Source organism: Melanerpes formicivorus, unplaced genomic scaffold (assembly GCF_026170545.1).
Source record: "Melanerpes formicivorus ecotype bairdi unplaced genomic scaffold, bMelFor1.0.p_v2 SCAF_173, whole genome shotgun sequence".
NCBI classification, from domain to species: domain Eukaryota; kingdom Metazoa; phylum Chordata; class Aves; order Piciformes; family Picidae; genus Melanerpes; species Melanerpes formicivorus.
The window spans coordinates 274025-294043 of record NW_027142525.1 but is presented as its reverse complement, the minus strand read 5'-3'; the positions used below and the strand labels follow the sequence as shown (position 1 = coordinate 294043).

Here is a 20019-nt window from a genome sequence, read left to right as displayed (position 1 = left end):
AACTGGCAGGGAGCCATGGCTCTGTGACACTGGGGGGCACAGCTCTGTGACAGTGTGGGCCATGGCTCTGTGACACTGGGGGGCCATGACTGTGACAGTGTGGGCCATGGCTCTGTGACACTATGGGGCCATGACTGTGACAGTGTGGGCCATGGCTCTGTGACACTGGGGGGCACAGCTCTGTGACAGTGTGGGCCATGGCTCTGTGACACTGGGGGGCACAGCTCTGTGACAGTGTGGGCCATGGCTCTGTGACACTGGGGGGCCATGACTGTGACAGTGTGGGGCCATGGCTCTGTGACACTATGGGGCCATGACTGTGACACTCTGGGGCCATGACTGTGACAGTGTGGGGCCATGGCTCTGTGACACTGTGGGGCCATGACTGTGACACTGTGGGGCCATGACTGTGACAGTGTGGGCCATGGCTCTGTGACACTGTGGGGCCATGACTGTGACAGTGTGGGGCCATGGCTCTGTGACAGTGTGGGGCCATGGCTCTGTGACACTGTGGGGCCATGACTGTGACACTATGGGGCCATGACTGTGACAGTGTGGGGCCATGGCTCTGTGACACTGTGGGGCCATGACTGTGACAGTGTGGGGCCATGGCTCTGTGACAGTGTGGGGCCATGGCTCTGTGACACTGTGGGGCCATGACTGTGACAGTGTGGGGCCATGACTGTGACAGTGTGGGGCCATGGCTCTGTGACACTGTGGGGCCATGACTGTGACAGTGTGGGGCCATGGCTCTGTGACACTATGGGGCCATGACTGTGACAGTGTGGGCCATGGCTCTGTGACACTATGGGGCCATGACTGTGACACTGTGGGCCATGGCTCTGTGACACTATGGGGCCATGACTGTGACACTGTGGGGCCATGACTGTGACAGTGTGGGGCCATGGCTCTGTGACAGTGTGGGGCCATGACTGTGACAGTGTGGGGGCACAACTCTGTGACAGTGTGGGGCCATGGCTCTGTGACACTGTGGGGCCACAGCTCTGTGACAGTGTGGGGCCATGGCTCTGTGACACTATGGGGCCATGACTGTGACAGTGTGGGGGCACAGCTCTGACAGTGTGGGCCATGGCTCTGTGACAGTGTGGGGGCACAACTCTGTGACACTGTGGGGCCATGGCTCTGTGACACTGTGGGGCCATGACTGTGACAGTGTGGGGGCACAGCTCTGTGACAGTGTGGGGGCACAGCTCTGACAGTGTGGGCCATGGCTCTGTGACACTGTGGGGCCATGGCTCTGTGACACTGTGGGGCCATGACTGTGACAGTGTGGGGGCACAGCTCTGACAGTGTGGGCCATGGGTCTGTGACACTGTGGGGCCATGACTGTGACAGTGTGGGGGCACAGCTCTGACAGTGTGGGGCCATGGCTCTGTGACACTGTGGGGCCATGACTGTGACAGTGTGGGGGCACAGCTCTGACAGTGTGGGCCATGGGTCTGTGACACTGTGGGGCCATGACTGTGACAGTGTAGGGGCACAGCTCTGTGACAGTGTGGGGGCACAGCTCTGACAGTGTGGGCCATGGCTCTATGACACTATGGGGCCATGACTGTGACAGTTTGGGGCCACCATCCCCACTACACAGGGATGGGAGATCTCTGAGGTCTTCAGATCAAGTCTCCTGGGGAAGAGGTATTTTAGTGAGCAGCAGTTGCTGTGCCAAAAGCTGAGGTCACTGCCACAATTCCCTGCTAATAAGGAAGTCAGGTAGGAACGAGGGTCAGTCTAAGCCTTAACATCTTTGTGTCTCTGATAAAGCTGCATGGATAAGGCCAGCCTGAGCTTCCCCTTCAGAGGTTCACCACGTGCCTTTATTGTCTCTGTACTAAATGTTGTGCTGTTTTCCAGGAGCACTGTACCAACAGCAAACAAAACTCCTTGTTTAGCTCTTCCTGGCTTTATCTTTATTTATGTGCAGGTGGTGCCACATTTGTTGTCTGCTTTCTGCTGGTGGTGACATGCTGGGATGGGGACAAGGTCCTTTTTTGTCCTCCCTGCAGCATGGCTAAAGAAGGCAAGCAAGGCTTTCACCAAGCAGTTGTTCCTGCACAGCAGGTTGTTTTTCACAGAGGCTGTGAGAACAGAAGCAAGGGAAGGGATGTGAGGCTCTGATGGCTTTGCCACCTCTGGGCTGGTTCCCCCCATCTGCATGGGCAGCCAGGCAGCAGCCCCTGTCCCTTTCTGGAACAAGGTGGAAACCTGAGGTTGGTTTGGTGCTGCTGTGGAGCTGATGCCAGCTGTTAGCAGAAGCCAGTCTGCTGGAGTTATTGACCTGCTGTCAGTTGTCCCCCATCTGGGTGACAGCCTGGGCCCACCTGTCAGTGGTAGAGATGCACAAGGGTGGTGAGACAAAGAGTGAACCCAAGGGCTTGCAGTGCAGCTTGGGACAGTCCTGAGATTGAGGGCTGTGCAGGTGCACAGCTGGGGGCTCCAACTCTCCTGTGTCCATCCAGACATGACCTGATAGGACATCATAGCGGTCTGAGGTTGGTGGCGGCGGTAGCTGGTTTGGTCAGTGCAGCGACTGTGGAGGATCTTGAACAGGAGGAAGGAGCAGCTTCAAAGACTCACCTGCCATGTCAGAACCTAAAAGATTCAAAAGCTGGTTTGCTAGTTTTGTCCTTCATCTTGGAGTCTCTGATCACAGCACTGCCAGTGCCAGTGGGGTACTGAGCCCAGGGGTCAGCTGAGGAAGGCCTGCATGGGGAGGACAAGACATGGTGCATTGCTGCACTGTGCTCATCCTCACTAACCCTCATCCCTTCTCCAAGACCACCAACCCCACCAAAGCAGTCAAACCCTTCAGTCCATCACCATGCTCATGACTTGACAAAGGGACAGACAGCTCACTGGCCTTTACTCATCACTGCTTTGCCACCTGAGCCAAATCCAGCCCTGGGTTTTGAATCACAGAATCATAGGTTGGAAGGCACCTTTAAAGGTCTTTAATTCAACCCCACTGCAGTCAGCAGGGACACCTTCAACTCAAGCAGGTTGCTCAGAGTCCTGTCCAAGCTGACCTGGAATGGTTCCAGGGATGGGACATCTACCACTATGAGCATGCTGGGGCAGCCTGAGGTCCAGCTGAGCATGCCACTGGTTGCCATCCTGTCTGCAGGAAGTTCTGCTCCAAAATCTCACCCAGGGAGGCTCACAACTTTTCTCCCCAAACCAGGACTGCTTCAGCCATGAAATACAGACAGATGCTCCTTAAGCTGGCCACATCCATGGGCCCTGCCTTGTATCTTGATTCCTCCATCCCCCTGCAATTGCTGCCTGGCTGCTTCTCCAGAAGCCTCTGCCAGGCTCCTTCCTTCCAGCATCATACAGATCTCTTCCTCAAAATCCCAAGACGAGTTCTCCTCAAGGGCAGGGATGTAGCTGTGGGATGTGGCTGGTGCTTGCTGGAGCAGGAGCCTTGTTTTCCTGGCATGTGTTCCTTGTGGTAGAGCTGTGCATGTTGAACTGCAGTGCTCTATCAATGCTGATAAAAATAGCCATGTGCAAAGTGTTATCATAACCTCTGCTTCAGCTGTCAGGCAGCCAAGAGGTGCACACAGACAGCCCTGGCCAGGATAACTCCACCAGCCACCTACCCAGCACTGCCCTGCCTCTCCTCTCTTAAATTCTAAGCCCTGCTTCAGCATCCAAAGCTAAAGCCAGTAGGGAAGGTGTTTGGTCTGTGAGGGGAGAGGAGGGCATGGAGAAGAGCTCTGGAATCAATTTAACATGATTTCTTTGTCATCCTGATGCATCACTTGCCCTTCTTTTGGTGTATTTCTGTTTGCTGGGTGAACCACTGATTGCAAGGCTGCTTGACAGGCTGCTGAAACCTCCTAAATCATCCTGGAAACACATTTTTGCACCAAGAGTGTTTCAGTCCTCTAGGAAGGAGGTGAGCTGTGCCATGTGGCTGAAGAGATCCCACACCAAGGCAGCACACACGCTGGGGCTCCTTTGATCCCAGGCAGGACCCCAGGCTCTGAGCCCTGTCCCAAGCCTCTGATCTCACTTTTGCAGCTTCTCCATCTGGTAGCCCAAACCTGAGTGTCAAATCCTATCAGCCTTCAAGCCCTGCCTCTGTGCTCTTCCCAGCCATCTGCACCTCCATTCACATCCTCATCCCTGCCCCCAGACCCACCTCTGTCACCCAGCTTCTCCCTGCCGAGGTGCACCGAGGCGACCAGCACCTGGGCTACTGCTCCCAGGGATGGGACCCTGAGCAAGGGCTGGAGCTGAACCTGTTCCACCGCTGCTTGCTGTGCTGGGAATGCCCCTTCCCTGGGCTCAGCCGGCGCCTGCCTTTGATGGTGCAGCTGGGAAGCAGCAGCTCTGACCTCTGCCCCCCGAGCTGGGGTTGGCAGCGCTGTGGGCAAACTGCTGCAGCCGCTGCGGCAGCTCCCTGTTTGCACAGGACGCGCAGATCAAAGGGCTCCGCATGAGTAAGAGTGGCCCAGCCCTGCACTTTGTTCACCTTCCCGTCTCCCTTTCACAACAGCCTGCCTCTGCCTGCCTGGAGGGCTCCAAGGGCTTGGTGGGAGGACGTGGGTGACCCCACAAGGTCCTCCAGGCGGTGTGCTTTGACCTCAGCCAGGTGGTTTGGGTGGGTCTCAAAGCTGTCCTCCTTGGTGGGCTGGGAAACGCTGCCCTGCTCCTAGTCCTAGACCTGACCTGCAGCCCAGGCATCACCTGAGCTTCTCCCTGATAAGTGAGTGGAACAGGGACCAGGAGGAATGAAGTGTGTGGGGACAAGTCCAGAAACACCACCCAGCTGGGGCAGGCACAGTGAGGAGTGGGGACCTGCAGAGCTTCTGCTCTCCTGGCATGGGAGGGTTGTGTAGCGGTCAGCAGGGCTAACAGGGCTGAAGATCCCTGCCCAGCAACTCCAGCTCTGAAGCAAAGGGGCACATGGCACAGAGAGCTGGGGACTTTGGTGGTTAGGTTTATGGGTTGCTGTGACTGCAAGGCCACGAACTAATCTACCTCCAGAGCTACAGGGAGAAGGCAGCTCTGAAGGGCAGAGCTCCCCAGGGTGGCAAGCTCCAGCCAGAGCAGGCGCTGCAGCTCTGGCTTTCCAAGGTGTCACCTGTGTTGTCAATCCAAACAACAGGTGCTTCTGCTGCTCTCTCCAGGGTGGCAGGTACATATCCAACTGGTAACTGTCAGTTCAGAGGTACAAATTGTCCACTGAAGCTTGTGTTCTTTCTGGGCAGGCTAAGCTGGCCGGGGAGCGTGGAGCCCGCGCCATCCTCTTTGACATTACCGACGACGAAAGTGCTGCTGACCAGGTACAGACCTAGCTGATGCCATCAGCTAAACCACAGCTTAAACCCCTGTCCCACCCCAGGCATGCCCAGGGGAGACCCCACCAGCCACCAGCATGCAGTGGGGAGTCTCAGGAGGGTACTGCAGGCTTAGCTATCACAGTGTGCTGTGTCCCAGCTCATCCATACTCCCCGAAGGGCTTTTCTCTTTTGCTCTTCCATGGCACGTCCAGATCTCCACACAGCACAAGCAGGACAGCAACCTTGCTGCTCTTCAAGGACATTGTCTGCTCAGCTAGAGTCTTTCTGAACACTTTTTGTCCAGTCCCAGGTTTCCCAATCCCATCCCAGCCCTGCTGTACCTTAAGGGGAAGTTGGTTTCTTGAGTTTGCAAGGCAAAGTCACAGCCACCCTGCTGTGCTCTTGGTGATACTGCTGCAAATACAACATTGGTTTAGAGACTTAGAGTGAAATGGGCTGGAAAAGACCCTTAAGAGCATGAAGCTATTCCACCAACACTGCTGTTACCTCTGGAAAGGAATTGGTTCTCCATCCCAGTCATCAAGGGATCCTGGAAAGCATCCAGCATCATGAAGAGGGCAGACAGGGGAGCTGGTGCCTGAGCTTATCAAAACTCTGGACTGACTCCTGCTTGCTGGATCTCATGGTTCTTTCATGCACTTGTAACTCAATTTCTGATGCCAGAGAAATGCAGCAGTGAGCACAGGCCCATGAGGTGATGCTGAGGTTGCTCAGTTGGAAGTTGTTAGTGGGTCAGATGGCCACCCTGATTCTGGTCAGTCTGGAGGAGAGAGCAGAGCTGGACACTTTCTGAGCCAGCCTGTGCCAGGCTGCCTGGACTGTGGTGAAAAGCTGCCAGGATGACCAGAAACAAACAGAATGGCCTGCAGGTGACAGAGGGAGGAGGGGGAGCGCTGATGGGCCTCACAAGAAGAGAAGAGGAAGCATTTCTGCAGCAAAGGCAGCACTCAGCTGTGCTGTTGTCCACCTTGAAGAGGAGAGACCAAGAACTTTTGCACAGGGGCTTGAGAGAGGAGCACAAGAAACACTGAGCAGTGTCTAGTTGTGCATGAGGAGGCACCATCAGAGGAAATGAAGAAAGCCATGCAGAAGAGTTGATGAAGGAGGAAGAGTTTCATCATAGAGGGATAGTGCATGTTTGGGGGAGCAGTCGGGCTCTAAAGTGTGTGCAAGAAGCACTGGGAGGAAGCAGAGGTGCCTGGGGGGCTGGGAGAGTCTTCGTTTCAGGCTGTTCTGGACCATCTCTCACTGTGTTTGTTTCTCTACAGCTGAGAAAGCCCAGAGGTTTGAGTCAGCCTGTGGTTCTGATCAGAGGCCATGATGCTGAGCTGCTCATGGGCGTCGTGAACAAGAACAGAGAGGCCCACGTGAAGATAGAGGTCAAGGAGCCACCTGCTTGGGTGAGAGACACAGCATTCCCTCCTGGATCCTCCCTCCCAGCACCAAGATTTTCCCAAAGATGATGAGCTTTGCTCCCCAGGGAAGGGGAGCTGGGGAAACCCTCTCTAGTTTTCTGAAGGATTCCTCCAGCAACTCCTCCATCCTCCTCCCCTGGGAGGAGCTGCCTCTGCAGCACTGCCGTGACGTGCTGCCAACAAAGGCTCAGAAGCACTTCCAGCTTCTTTAGCTTCTTTTGCTCAGACATCACAAGTGAGGTGAGGGGATTCCCTCTTCAGGTGAGACCCTGAGCCTTGCTTTTCTCACCTTGTGCTGCCTAAGACCATGGCTTCTAGGCAGCTGAGAGTCCATTCCTGCTGGAATGTGCAGGAAAGGCTGAGCCTTGTTCCTTTTACCGGTAAAAAGCAAGGAAGTAGAGTGTGACCATGGATCAGGAAGAGTTGGAAACTCCCTTGCCTAGCCTCTAGTTCCCTCCCCATGCCACACTGGAGTAACCTCTTGCCTGCTTCTCCCCACAGCCAGACTATGATGTGTGGATTCTCCTCACGGTGGTCAGCACTGTGGTCGTCATCATTCTGATCTTTGTTGTCCGCACAAAGTGCCAGCTGAACAGGACTCAGGTAGGAGCCTGCTGCAGCAGAGGTGCCTGAGCAAACAGCAGAGCAACACAGGCAGGGACAGACACAGGCTGGCAGGGTAAAGTGCTTCTGGAGCAGTCCAGGGATGAGTGGAGTGAATGGAATGGAATGGAATGGAATGGAATGGAATGGAATGGAATAGAATAGAATAGAATAGAATAGAATAGAATAGAATAGAATAGAATAGAATAGAATAGAATAGAAATGAAGTAACCAGGTTGGAAAAGACCTCAGAGATCACCAAGTACAACCCACTACCCAACACCATCTAATCAACTAAACCATGGCACCAAGTGCCTCATCCAAGCTCTTCCTAAACACTTCCACTGATGGTGACTCCACCACCTCCCTAGGCAGCACATCCCAAGGGCCAATCTCTTTTTGGGAAGATTTTCTTCCTAACATCCAGCCTAAACCTCCCCTGGCACAGCTTGAGACTGTGTCCTCTTGTTCTGGTGCTGCTTGCCTGGGAGAAGAGACCAACCCCCACCTGGCTACAACCTCCCTTCAGGGAGTTGGAGAGAGCAAGAAGGTCTCCCCTAAGCCTCCTCTCCTCCAGGCTAAGCAACCCCAGCTCCCTCAGCCTCTCCTCACAGGGCTGTGCCCCAGACCCCTCCCCAGCTTTGTTGCCCTTCCCTGGACACCTTCAAGTCTCTCAATATCCTTCTTAAATTGAGGAGCTCAGAACTGGACTCAAGGTGTGGCCTAAGCAGTGCTGAGCACAGGGCACAAGGACTGCTGCTCCTGCTGGCCACACTCTTCCTGATGCAGGCCAGGATGCCCTTGGCCTTCTTGGCCAGCTGGGCACACTGCTGGCTCCTGTTCAGCCTACTATCAACTAGTATCCTCAGGTCTCTCTCTGCCTGGCTGCTCTCAGCCACTCTGACCCCAGCCTGTAGCACTGCCTGGGGTTGTTGTGGCCAATGTGTAGAACGTGGCACTTAGGTGTGTTCAGTATCATGCCCTTGCACTCTGCCCATCTGTCCAGCCTGAGATGGGCTGGCAGCACCGCTTGTGAAGTGGCCTTGCTGCCTTGCCACCCCACCAGCACTGCATCCTGCAGTCCCAGCACCTTCCAGAGCTTGTCCTAGCAGCCAGAGCTGCAGAGCTGTGCCACAGGCTCTTGGTTTCAACAGTGTGCTCTGTACTGATAGAGGGTAGAAGGTTGAATGTTTTTAATAGACATGAACAAATTAAATAATCACAGAATGATAGAATGGTCTGGGGTGGATGGGACCTCCAAAGGTCATCCAGCCCAACCCCCTCTGCAGTCAGCAGGGACCTCCTCAACTAGATCAGGTTGCCCACAGCCCTGTCCAGCCTCACCTTGAATATCTCCAGGGATGGGGCCTCAAACACTTCCCTGGGCAACCTGCTCCAGAGTCAGAGGTATTTCCAGATTTGAGAATGCCCCCTTTGTCCTACAGAAAGACAAGCCTTTGAGGTTCAACACTTCAGCACTGCTGAGTGGTTTTGAATGTCCAGTGACAGATGTCTCCTGCTGGTGACAAATCCTCTGCTGGCTAAGTCAGCTTAGACAAAAAGTCCCCCCTAGAAATCAGTAGTGCCCCCAAACTCCTGACAATCCCACTTGGAAAATGGAAGGGCAATGAGAAGTATGGCAAGGTAAGGCTGAGCTTCTCCTTGAAGAGCCTCTGCTCTCCTTCCTCCCTGGCAGGACTCCCTGCAGCAGCAGACCCTGCAGGCCATCGGGCAGCTGGCCACGCGCAGGTACCAGGCAAGGTGCCGGCAGGCGTCGCGGTGGGACTCAGCCAGCAGCTGCAGCTCTGCCCCTGTCTGTGCCATCTGCCTGGAGGAGTTCACTGATGGCCAGGTAAGCTGTGGGCATGGCACCAGGTAAGCCATGGCTCCAGGTTAGGCATGGCTCTGGGAGCTGTGGTGGGAGCTGGCCAGTCTAGCAGGGGTGGGAGGACCTTGGAATGTTTGGCACTGATGGAGGTCTGCTGCCCCTTGGTCAAAAAAAGACCTGCCCCTGCTGAAGCCACTTGCCTGAGGATTCAGATGCCTTGAAGACAGCTCTCCAGCTGTCAGTGGAGGGTAAAACACCCATAAGATATCCATGTCAAAACAACAGGGCAAAAGTGGAGTTTGCTTCTCCCAAGCACTCAGCCTGAAACTCCGCTGATCCCAAGGGCTAACAGCTCTCTGGATGTTCACTCCCTAGAGCTGCACACAGTGAGCAGAACCAGAGCTGCCAGGTTGCTGCAGGCCACTTCCCATCCTACAAGGCTCACTTCCATCAAGAAGAAGCCACCCAGGTCTTAGGTCGTGGTTCTTCTTGCTTACACTGCTGCTCTTCTCTCCACCTCTCTCTAGGAACTGAGGATCATCTCCTGCTCCCATGAGTTTCACCGGGAGTGTGTTGACCCCTGGCTTCAGCAACACCACACCTGTCCACTTTGCATGTTCAATATTCTTGGTAGGGCTCACACACAACATTTCCTGCCCAGGGATGGGGTTGGCTGCAGGAGCTATACCCAGGAGGTCCATGTGGCCTCAGGTGATGGATACAGTCAGTGCATCACTAGGATCTGTGTGTGGGGGGGGTGTGCACGGCAGTGGGGCCCTCTGTGTGTGCAGCTTGGGCTGGGACCTGCACCAAGAGGAGAGGTTTCCAGTCCTGGGACCTGTGGGGAAGGGAGGTGGGCACTGAGGGTCAGGGCAGAGGGGAAGGTGCTGAGTGTGCAAGGATGGTTTGGTGGTGGCAGTGAGGAGCTGCAGGGCACAGGTGGGGCATGGTAGCGCAGTGGAAGCTCGCCAGTGCTGGGGCTCCTGCAGCTTGGCTGTGGGATGTGTGCTGGATGCTCCCTTCTCTGTCTACAGCCAGAGACTCGGTGGACCAGGCCATGGCCGCCGGTTCCAGGCTGGCCCCTCGGGACATGGAGCCTGGACGGCGACTCCACCTTTTCCGCCAGCACCCGGGACATGCCCTCTACCACCTCCCACACCCTTATCCTCAGAGGAACCTCAGGAGCTTTCCCCCGGAGCCAGCCCACGGCAACCCCTTCTTCCACTCTCCCGAGCTCTCCCAGCTGGATTTTGGCACCATCCACTACATGCCCTACAGGCCAGCCGCCTCCCTGCTGGCCTGCGGCCACCCGGCCCCGCTGGCCCCGGGCTTGCTGGGCCAGCAGCATCCCAACCCCTCGGCGTGTGGGCAGACGCTGCCACCCCACAGGACTTGTTCTCTCCAGCCCCAGCCCCCCTGCCTGGGGCTGAAGGCAGCCCTGGCGCAGAAGCAGCACCGTGCCCCCGCCCCGCGCCGGGGGGTGGGCCACGGGCACCACCAGCACAACAGCAGCGGCTCTGGGGAGAGCTACCTGACGGACCACAGCGGCTACCTGGCCGACGGGCCCGGCAGCGACTCCAGCTCGGGGCCCTGCCACGGCTCCTCCAGCGACTCCATGCTGAACTGCACGGACGTCAGCCTGCAGGGCATCCACGGCAGCTGCTCCACCTTCCGCAGCTCCCTCAGCAGCGACTACGACCCCTTCGTGTACTGCAGCTCCGAGGGACCCGCCACGGACAACGGCCAGGAGCAGCCCCGGCCGCTCAGGGAGGCGCGGCCCAAGTCCTTGGACCTGATGCTGCCCGGGGGTGCTGCTCCAGCCAAGCCCCAGGTGCTCAGCCACGTCCACTACCACCACCACCAGCACCATCACTACAGACGAGACGTGGAGTGTGCGCCCGGGAGGGCTGGGCAGGGGCCTGGGCAGCGCAGATCCAGGTACTCTGGGGCCAGGGTTGGCTTCCACGGTGCCCGGACGCCAAAGAGGACCGAGAAAAGCCAGCACTGTCAGCAGCCTCTGGAGAGCAGCCCTGTGCTACAGGAGGCAGGTCCAGCAGGACGGCCAGCCTGTGCCCAGCAAGGTCGGGAGGCCCTCCACGCCCCCTCTGCTTCCCCAGGCAGGTTGGACTTCAGTGGAGATGCCAGCAGACAGTTGGGAGCAGCTGGCACATCCCCTGTCCCTCTGCCCCCAAGGCACAGCCTACAGAGCCGTCACCACCGAAGGAAAAGAAAGTGTCCCCTGGAGCCTGACCCTGCGCTCCTGCCCGAGGACTCCACCCTGCCCAAAGCCTGCGATGCTCACCTCCCTCAGGGGCATGCTGCCGGCTACCGCTGCTCTCCCGAAGCCCAGCCCCTGCTCCCCAGCGCCCCCCTGCCCTGCGGCTCGGGCTCTCGGCCGCTCTGGAAGTGCCTGGTGCCGCAGTCCAGCTCAGAGCTGAAAAGGCAGGAGGAGGGCTTGTCGGGCCGGGGCGGGAACCGCACGGCTCCTGCTGATTTCTCAGGGACGGGCAACCCCAGGCACAGTCTGAGTCTCCACCTTCACTGCCCATCCCAGCAGGGAGGTCAGGGTAAGTCTGGGGTTTGCCCCTTCTGGCAGCAAGCAGGTGAAGGAGGGTGGTTTGCTGAAGGTTCTCTGGCTGCTGCAGGCCTGGTGCCTTCGGAGTGGGCTTCCCTGCAGGACCACTGACAACAGAAGGGTTTCAGAGTGCACCTGGCTGGAGATGATGGCCTGAACCATTAGCAGGTCTCACACTGAGTGCACCAAACCCTGCAGCCTTGTCCTGAAAGATGAGAAATGTGGTGGCTGTTTCTAACTAAACCTCTGTAGCAGCTGGAATATCTCCCAAAGGAAGAGGTGGGATCACACATCTCATTGTCCCTCCATCAGCCTGGGTGCCTTAGGGGCAGAGTCACTCTTGGTGAGGCTAACTGGGCTCTAGCTGGGGTAGCCAGCTGGAACTGATAAGGAAGGAACTGTACATGGCTGGTCTAAACCTACTGTCCCTCAGCTTCAAACCATTCCCTCCTGTCCCATTGCTAGACACCCTTATGAAAAGTCCCTCTCCAGCCTTCCTGTAGGATCCCTTCAGAGGTTAATGAAAGTTACAGTATCACAGAATCACCAAGGTTGGAAGAGACCTCAGAGATCACCGAGTCCAAGCTGTCACCACAGACCTCATGACTAAGCCATGGCACCAAGTGCCACATCCAGTCCCCTCTTGAACACCTCCAGGGATAGGGACTCCACCACCTCCCTGGGCAGCATATTCCAATGGCTAACAACTCTCTCTGGGAAGAACTTTCTCCTTACCTCGAGCCTAAACCTCCCCTGCCACACCTTGAGACTGTGTCCTCTTGTTCTGCTGCTGCTTGCCTGGGAGAAGAGACCAACCCCCAGCTGGCTACAGCCTCCCTTCAGGGAGTTGGAGAGAGCAAGAAGGTCTCCCCTGAGCCTCCTCTTCTCCAGGCTAAGCAACCCCAGCTCCCTCAGCCTCTCCTCACAGGGCTGTGCTCCAGACCCCTCCCCAGCTTTCTTGCCCTTCTCTGGACACCTTCAAGTCTCTCAATGTCCTTCTTAAACTGAGAGGCCCAGAACTGGACACAGGACTCAAGGTGTGGCCTAACCAGTGCTGAGCACAGGGGTACAATGACTTCCCTGCTCCTGCTGGCCACACTCTTCCTGATCCAGGCCAGGATGCCATTGGCCCTCTTGGCCCCCTGGGCACACTGCTGGCTCATGTTTAGGCAGCTGTCAACCACTACCCCCAGGTCCCTCTCTGCCTGGCTGCTCTCAGCCACTCTGCCCCCAGCCTGTAGCACTGCCTGGGGTTGTTGTAGCCAAGGTGCAGCACCTGGCACTTGGATTTGTTGGGCCTTCTGTTGCTGGGAGGAGGAAAATGTGTTTGAGAAGAGGCTGTTTGAAAGGACCTCAGTGAGTTCAGCTCCCAGGCCTGGCTCTCTCAGCAGCCTGCGAGTCAGCATGGGCAGGTGCTGGCTGCCTGCAGAGCCTGGCTCCCTTCCTCACCCTGCCACTGACTCACTGCAGGTCCCCGGGCAAATCCTTTTGATTTAGGTACCAAATACACATCCAGCTGCCTAATTTCTGTTAAAAGCTTGGCCTTAAACTCGTGACTCACCCTGCCCATTGTGCAGGGGAGATAATAACTTCCTCCCCATGCTCGTCTATCCAGCCCCACCCCACACCCAGGCTGCCGGTGCTGGAGAGCCTGGCGAGGAGGCAGCAGGAAGGGGAGGGGGGAGGCTGGGTGGGGGATGGAGCTGGCTGCCCGCGGCGCTGCAGGCTCCCAGACTCCCAGGAACACATTTTTTTTTCCCAGGCACAGGAGTGCCTGACGCTGCAGCTAGGTGATGGGGAGGTTCCTCAGAGGGCCCCGAGGGGTGCTGCTGTGTGGAGAGATGAGGAAGCTGCAGTGTAGAGACGTCTGTCTCGCTTGCAGGCAGCTCTGAGTGCTGCTTGATGTGCCCTGAGTCGGAGGTGGTGGTGGGTGGGGAGTGATACTGCCAGCACACAGCTCTCCCAGAGTCACAGCAGGGGGGTCTCCACATGGAAAGAGCCCTCTTGGCATGAGGGCAAGCTGCTCAGGAGTTGCCATGTCAAACTGTAACTGGGAGGACTCCCCAGGCCACTAGAGCAGGAGTCTGTGCACCTCAGGCAGGGTGCTGGGTGCTGCAGCACCCAGGGCATTGCAAGGGTCTGTGCTGTGAAGCCTTTTGTCTCTTTGTAGATGGTCCCAGTGGCCCTGATCTGTGCCCACCATCAGGAGATGGTGTGATGGGGGAAGGCTGACACCCAGAGCCAGTGCCAGCATGCTTGGCCAAGCACAAACACCCTTCCTTCCCTCTTAGCTCCCCTTAGCAGGAGCTAGAAAGCTCAGTGTGTTGAAAGCAGTGTGACCATATTACTCTCTACAACTACCTGAAGGGAGGTTGTAGCCAGGTGGGGGTTGGTCTCTTCTCCCAGGCAATCAGTACCAGAACAAGAGGACACAGTCTCAGGCTGTGCCAGGGGAGGTTCAGGTTGGATGTTAGGAAGAAGTTCTATACAGAGAGAGTGATTGCCCATTGGAATGGGCTGCCTGGGGAGGTGGTGGAGTCACCATCACTGGAGGTGTTCAGGAGGAGACTTGATGGGGTGCTTGGTGCCATGGGTTAGCTGTTTGGGTGGGTTGGATTGGTTGATGGGTTGGACACGATGACCTTGAAGGTCTCTTCCAACCCGGTTTATTCTATGTAACATTCTATGTGACTCTCTGTCTGTTTGACTGCAGCAGCTTCTGTGGGTCAGCCAGAGAGTCAGAATCTCCCTGTGAGACTGAGAAAGCAGATAGAAAGGAAAGAGTTAACTTCATTAGCAGCTGAGAGCAGCTGAAGGGAGCTGGAGCTCACACAGGGCTTAGGCAGCAAAGCCACCGGGCTGAAAACCCAGCGGCTGACATAACACAACCACCGAGTTACAATCACATTTGGCTCTTTGTCTTAGAAAGGGACTGAGCATAAACCAGCAGAGGAGAAGGGAAAAGAGCAAAGAACAAGCTCAGCAGCCAGTCCCATGCCAGGCAGGGCCCAGCAGAAAAGCCAAGGAGACCGAGGGGAAATGCTTACGTGCCTCGGGAGAAATGTCATAGGGCTAAAAATAAAAGGGGAGTAAGGAGAAAGCCTGGCTGGAAATTAAAAGTTGGGACAGAAACTTTTCAGAAACCCAGTTTTAAAAAAACCCCAAGCAGAGGGACCCTGTAATTGCCAGGTGAAATTACAGAGAGGAGAAGAGTGCTGTCTCCTCTGGTGGCATGGGAGGGACCGCTGCGCACGGAGGAGAGCCTGGAGTCCCACGGCGTGGGACGCGAAAATCCCCAGCTGCAGCCAAGTGCTGTGGGAGGGTTACAGTGCACTGCAGCAGCACAGGCTGCCAGAGGCCTTGGGGGCCTTCAAAGAGCAGGAAAAGCAGCAGTCAAAAGCAGCAGGCTCCTTGGGGGTTCAGCTGGAAGCCCCAGAAGAGGGTTGGCCAAGCAGCAGAGCGGAGAGGGCAGTCAGGTTGTCCAAAGTCAAGGTGTGACTAGAGAAAGAAATCAGAAGAGAGATGGAGGTGAAGCTGAGTGCAGAGCCATGGCAGGGAGGGCCAGGGAAAGACTTCTCTGAGCAAGTTGTGGAAAAGGGAGAGAGCCTTAATGGAAACCCTTTTAACTCCTTTCAGAAGGCTGCCAGGGGTGCTGCAGGTCATAGTATCAGTCAGGGTTGGAAGGGACCACAAGGATCAGCTAGTTCCAACCCCTCTGCCATGGGCAGGAACACCCCACACTAGATCAGGCTGGCCTGAGCCTCATCCAGCCTGGGCTTAAACACCTCCAGGGCTGGGGCCTCAACCACCTCCCTGGACAACCCATTCCAGGTCCAGGGAGCTATGCAGATCTAAGAGGGATAGAATCACAGAACTGTTGAGGTTGGAAGAGGCCTTTGAGAGCATCAAGTCTAACCACTCACCCAGAGCTCAGTCCCTCAGCACCACATCCATGCAGCTTTTAAACACCTCCAAGGATGGTGACTCCACCACCTCCCTGGGCAGCCTGAGAACCCTTTCTGGGATGAATGTTTTTCTGACCTCCATCCTGAACCTTCTCTGGCACAACTTGAGGCCATTTCCCCTTCTGTCACTTGTTGCCTGTGAGAAGAGACCAACCCCCACCTTGATCCAGCCTCCTCTGAGGTAATTGTGGATGGTGATGAGGTCTCCCCTCAGCCTTCTCTTCTGAAGGCTAAACTGTTAAGGCTGTAACTGCAGAGCAGAAGAGCAAACTGAATGCATTGCCTTAGTGATCAGAGTGAAAGTGCCTGAGGAGGTTCTCACCCTGTCATGGCTCCATGAAGGGCATGGGATGGAGGATCCTCCCTAAATCATCAGTCTGAGTGTTTCTGGAACACACCAGCAGAGTGGCTGGTGGCCAACTGCCAGGGTCACAGAGTCTTCACCTGGACTTTGTGCAAGGGCTCAAGCACCAAACTGCTACATCCTGAAGGTGTACTGAGATCTGTTCCCTGTACCCAGAGCCCAAAGGAAGAGCTGAGGGCAATACCACCTTGAAGTAGCTGAAGCCATGGAAGGCTGAGCCTGACTTTCCTGCCAGGCAAACTGTTCACAATTCAAATGCAGGCTCTGGCTGGTAGGTGCATGGCTGAATGTGAAACCAGGGGGATGAGGCCACACAGCTTGTGTGGAGAGAGCTAACACCTTGCAGATCTTTCAGGGCAATGAAGCTCTCAAGGGATAAAGTGCTCTCAAGGGTGAGTAACTCACTCCCAAATAGGAGACAAAGTGCAGATCAGTCTTAATGGAGGAAAGTTAGAGAAGGAGGAGAGTGGAGCTCTTCAGCTCTCTGCACCTTTTGACAAGCTCATAAATATCCTGGGCAAGGAGAGGAGGTAGCAAAGTTTGTAAAAGGCTAAATCCTTCAGGGCTGCCAGCTTCAAAACTGGTTACAGAGGGATCTCCAGTTGCTGAGTTATGGAGCAGCAGAGGGCTGGGTGAAATCACAGCATCACAGCACATCAGAGGTTGGAAGGGACCTCGAAAGAGCCAGAGCAAGGACACCCAGGGCAGGTCACACAGGAATGCATCCAGGTGGGTGTTGAATGTCTCCAGAGAAGGAGACCCTACAACCTCCCTGGGAGCCTGCTGCAGGGCTCCAGCACCCTCACAGTGAAAAAGTTTTTCATTATGTTCATGTTCATCATGTTCATCATGTTCAGGTTCATCATGTTCATCATGCTCAGGTTCATCATGTTCAGGTTCATCATGTGCATGTCCATCATGTTCATGGTCATCATGCTCATCATACTCATGTTCATCATGTTCATGGTCATCATGTTCATCATGTTCATGTTCATCAGGTTCATCGTGCTCATGTTCATGATGTTTATGATGTTCAGGTTCATCATGTTCAGGTTAATCATGCTCATGTTCATCATGTTCATGGTCATCATGCTCCTGGTCATCATGTTCATGGTCATCATGCTCCTGTTCATCATGTTCATGTTCATCATGTTCTTCATGTTCAGGTTCATCATATTCATGTTCAGGTTCATCATGTTCATGTTCATCATGTTCAGGTTCATTATGCTCATGTTCATCATGCTCATGTTCATCATGTTCATCCTCTGCTCCAGCTTGACCCCAGTACCCCTTCTCCTATCACTGGACATCCCTGAGCAGAGCCTGGCTCCATCCTCCCCACGCTGCCCCACACATCTTTACCAACATGAATGAGGGCATCCCTCAGGCTCCTCTTGTGCAACCCCTGTAAGCAGCAGAGGATGCTCCAACGAGCAGGAGCCCTTCACACTGAACATCCAAGCGTTGTTAGGGGCTGGCTGGGGACAAACCTGGGACAAGCAGAAAGTGGCATGGAGCAGCTGCATGAGTCTGTGGTGCTTTCACAGCTGGCTCCCAGCACTGGTCACACCCTGGCTGCTCAAGAGAGGAGATGGCAGCCTGGGAGGAGTGCAGAAGGGGATTGAGTGCAAGCACAGCAAGGGATGGGCAAGCAGCAAAGGATATTGAGACCTTCACGTGGGAAGAAGATGATTTGAAACGAGTATGATATGAAAGAGAGGATATGGAATCAGGAGAGTAGGGGAGAAGGCAGATAAGAGAGACTCAGTGGTGCTTATAACAAAAAAGATGGGGAGCAGAAGCTTTAAGCCACCCAATGAGGTAGCAGAGGGTGTGGAGAGAAACTTGTGCTCCTTGCCCAGAGGATGCAGGTGCCAGGAGCCAGATGGGCTCGGGAGTCCTAGATCAAGAGCCATCAAATGCAGAGATGCAAATCCACTCTCTGGCTCAGGAAGTCCCTAAACCAGGGTTTCCAGAAGCTGCTGGTGTTCCTGTGGGATGCAGCACCCTCCAGGCGTGTGCTCACCTCACCCAGCTGCAAGGAGAGGCTGGATCCTGGTGCACAGCCCCTGCAGAGACTCCACTCGCGCAGGTGGTGCCATGTGCTGGCACAGCGCTGCCCACAGCCAGCACCAGGGCACCCCAGAGGAGCCCACAGAGGACTGCACCATCTGGGAGCTTATGCCACTTCCCTGAGCACCTCCAGCAGCTTTTCCTGGTGGGGTTTGCATAAAGCTACACCCCTGCCTGCCTGCCTTGCCTGGGAGACTCTACCTGGGGGTTGTTTCACTGAAGAATCAGTCCTCAAGCAATGCCGAATGGAGCCTTCTAAGAGAAGTCAGACAACTAGCTGTGAATTACAGCTGGATGGCTTCCTAAACCACCCCAGCACGCAGGGATCTGCTCCCAGAGCAGCCAGATTACCCCCAGCACAGCAGGCTGATGAAATCTCTTCATCTGACACTCTGGGAAATCTCACCTCCTGCAGCACACTGTCAGCATCCTCCCCCTCCCCAGCATCTCCTGCTCATCCTCTTAGCCATTCCCTTTCATGTCACATCTTTGATCTTGACTAGAGAGTGGGAAAGGGATTGGAAGGCAGCAAAAGACCACCATTAAGACCTAATACCCAAAGGAGAAGATTTCTGGGGGATCACCAAGGTGATTGCCCTGCAAGGGCCTCGATGCCCAGGCCAGCAGCTGAGGCTCTACCACGGGTTCCAAGTCAAGACCTTTCTGAACCTTCCTTCCAGCAGGGGACACTCACAGAGGCAGAGCTCTCAGGAGATGTTTTAATGATGTTCTTTGAGACTCAGAGCATCTGACTGACCACAGAGTGGCTGAAGCTGGCTCTCCTGTGTGGCACAGGGACTGGTGGACATGAGAAGCAGTTGGCAGTGGTTTAAACCTGGTTAATTCTCTCCTCCTCTCCTCTCCTCTCCTCTCCTCTCCTCTCCTCTCCTCTCCTCTCCTCTCCTCTCCTCTCCTCTCCTCTCCTCTCCTCTCCTCGAGTCTCCTCGAGTCTCCTCGAGTCTCCTCGAGTCTCCTCTCCTCGAGTCTCCTCTCCTCTCCTCGAGTCTCCTCTCCTCTCCTCGAGTCTCCTCTCCTCTCCTCGAGTCTCCTCTCCTCTCCTCCTCCTCTCCTCTCCTCCTCCTCTCCTCTCCTCTCCTCTCCTCTCCTCTCCTCTCCTCTCCTCTCCTCTCCTCTCCTCTCCTCTCCTCTCCTCTCCTCTCCTCTCCTCTCCTCTCCTCTCCTCTCCTCTCCTCTCCTCTCCTCTCCTCTCCTCTCCTCTCCTCTCCTCTCCTCTCCTCTCCTCTCCTCTCCTCTCCTCTCCTCTCCTCTCCTCTCCTCTCCTCTCCTCTCCTCTCCTCTCCTCTCCTCTCCTCTCCTCTCCTCTCCTCTCCTCTCCTCTCCTCTCCTCTCCTCTCCTCTCCTCTCCTCTCCTCTCCTCTCCTCTCCTCCCCTCCCCTCCCCTCCCCTCCCCTCCCCTCCCCTCCCCTCCCCTCCCCTCCCCTCCCCTCCCCTCCCCTCCCCTCCTCTCTGAACCTCTCCTCTCTGAACCTCTCCTCTCCTCTCTGAACCTCTCCTCTCCCTTCTCCCTTCCCTTCTCCCTTCCCTTCCCCAGTGCACTGGTGACACATCACAAATGCCAGGAGACACTCAAACCTCTGTCTCCTGCTCCTCTGCCCATGCCTGCACACACAGGTCTATGATAGCACTGTGCCTGTGCATTCATTTCCCCCACTGATCAGTGAGGTTTTCAAAGCACAATCTCAATTCTTTGTGGCCTTCCCATGGATTTCATGTTCAGAGCTCCTCTTCCTACAGCTGGTGCTAGACAACAAACAGGAACTGGCTGTGGCTGTCCTTCAGGGAGTTGGAGAGGGCAAGAAGGTCTCCCCTGAGCCTCCTCTTCTCCAGGCTAAGCAACCCCAGCTC

At 55.8% G+C, this 20019-nt stretch overlaps 1 protein-coding gene across 1 annotated transcript in view; it reads left to right on the top strand.

Moving 5' to 3' along the window:
* Positions 1–20019, top strand: part of RNF43 (ring finger protein 43) — an 89760-nt gene that overhangs the window by 63532 nt on the left and 6209 nt on the right. The window contains exons 5-10 of the mRNA XM_068169248.1: positions 5238–5312; positions 6599–6730; positions 7247–7348; positions 9045–9200; positions 9704–9806; positions 10211–11743. Coding sequence (XP_068025349.1) covers positions 5238–5312; positions 6599–6730; positions 7247–7348; positions 9045–9200; positions 9704–9806; positions 10211–11743 — 2101 coding nt within the window. The remainder of the gene's footprint in view (positions 1–5237; positions 5313–6598; positions 6731–7246; positions 7349–9044; positions 9201–9703; positions 9807–10210; positions 11744–20019) is intronic.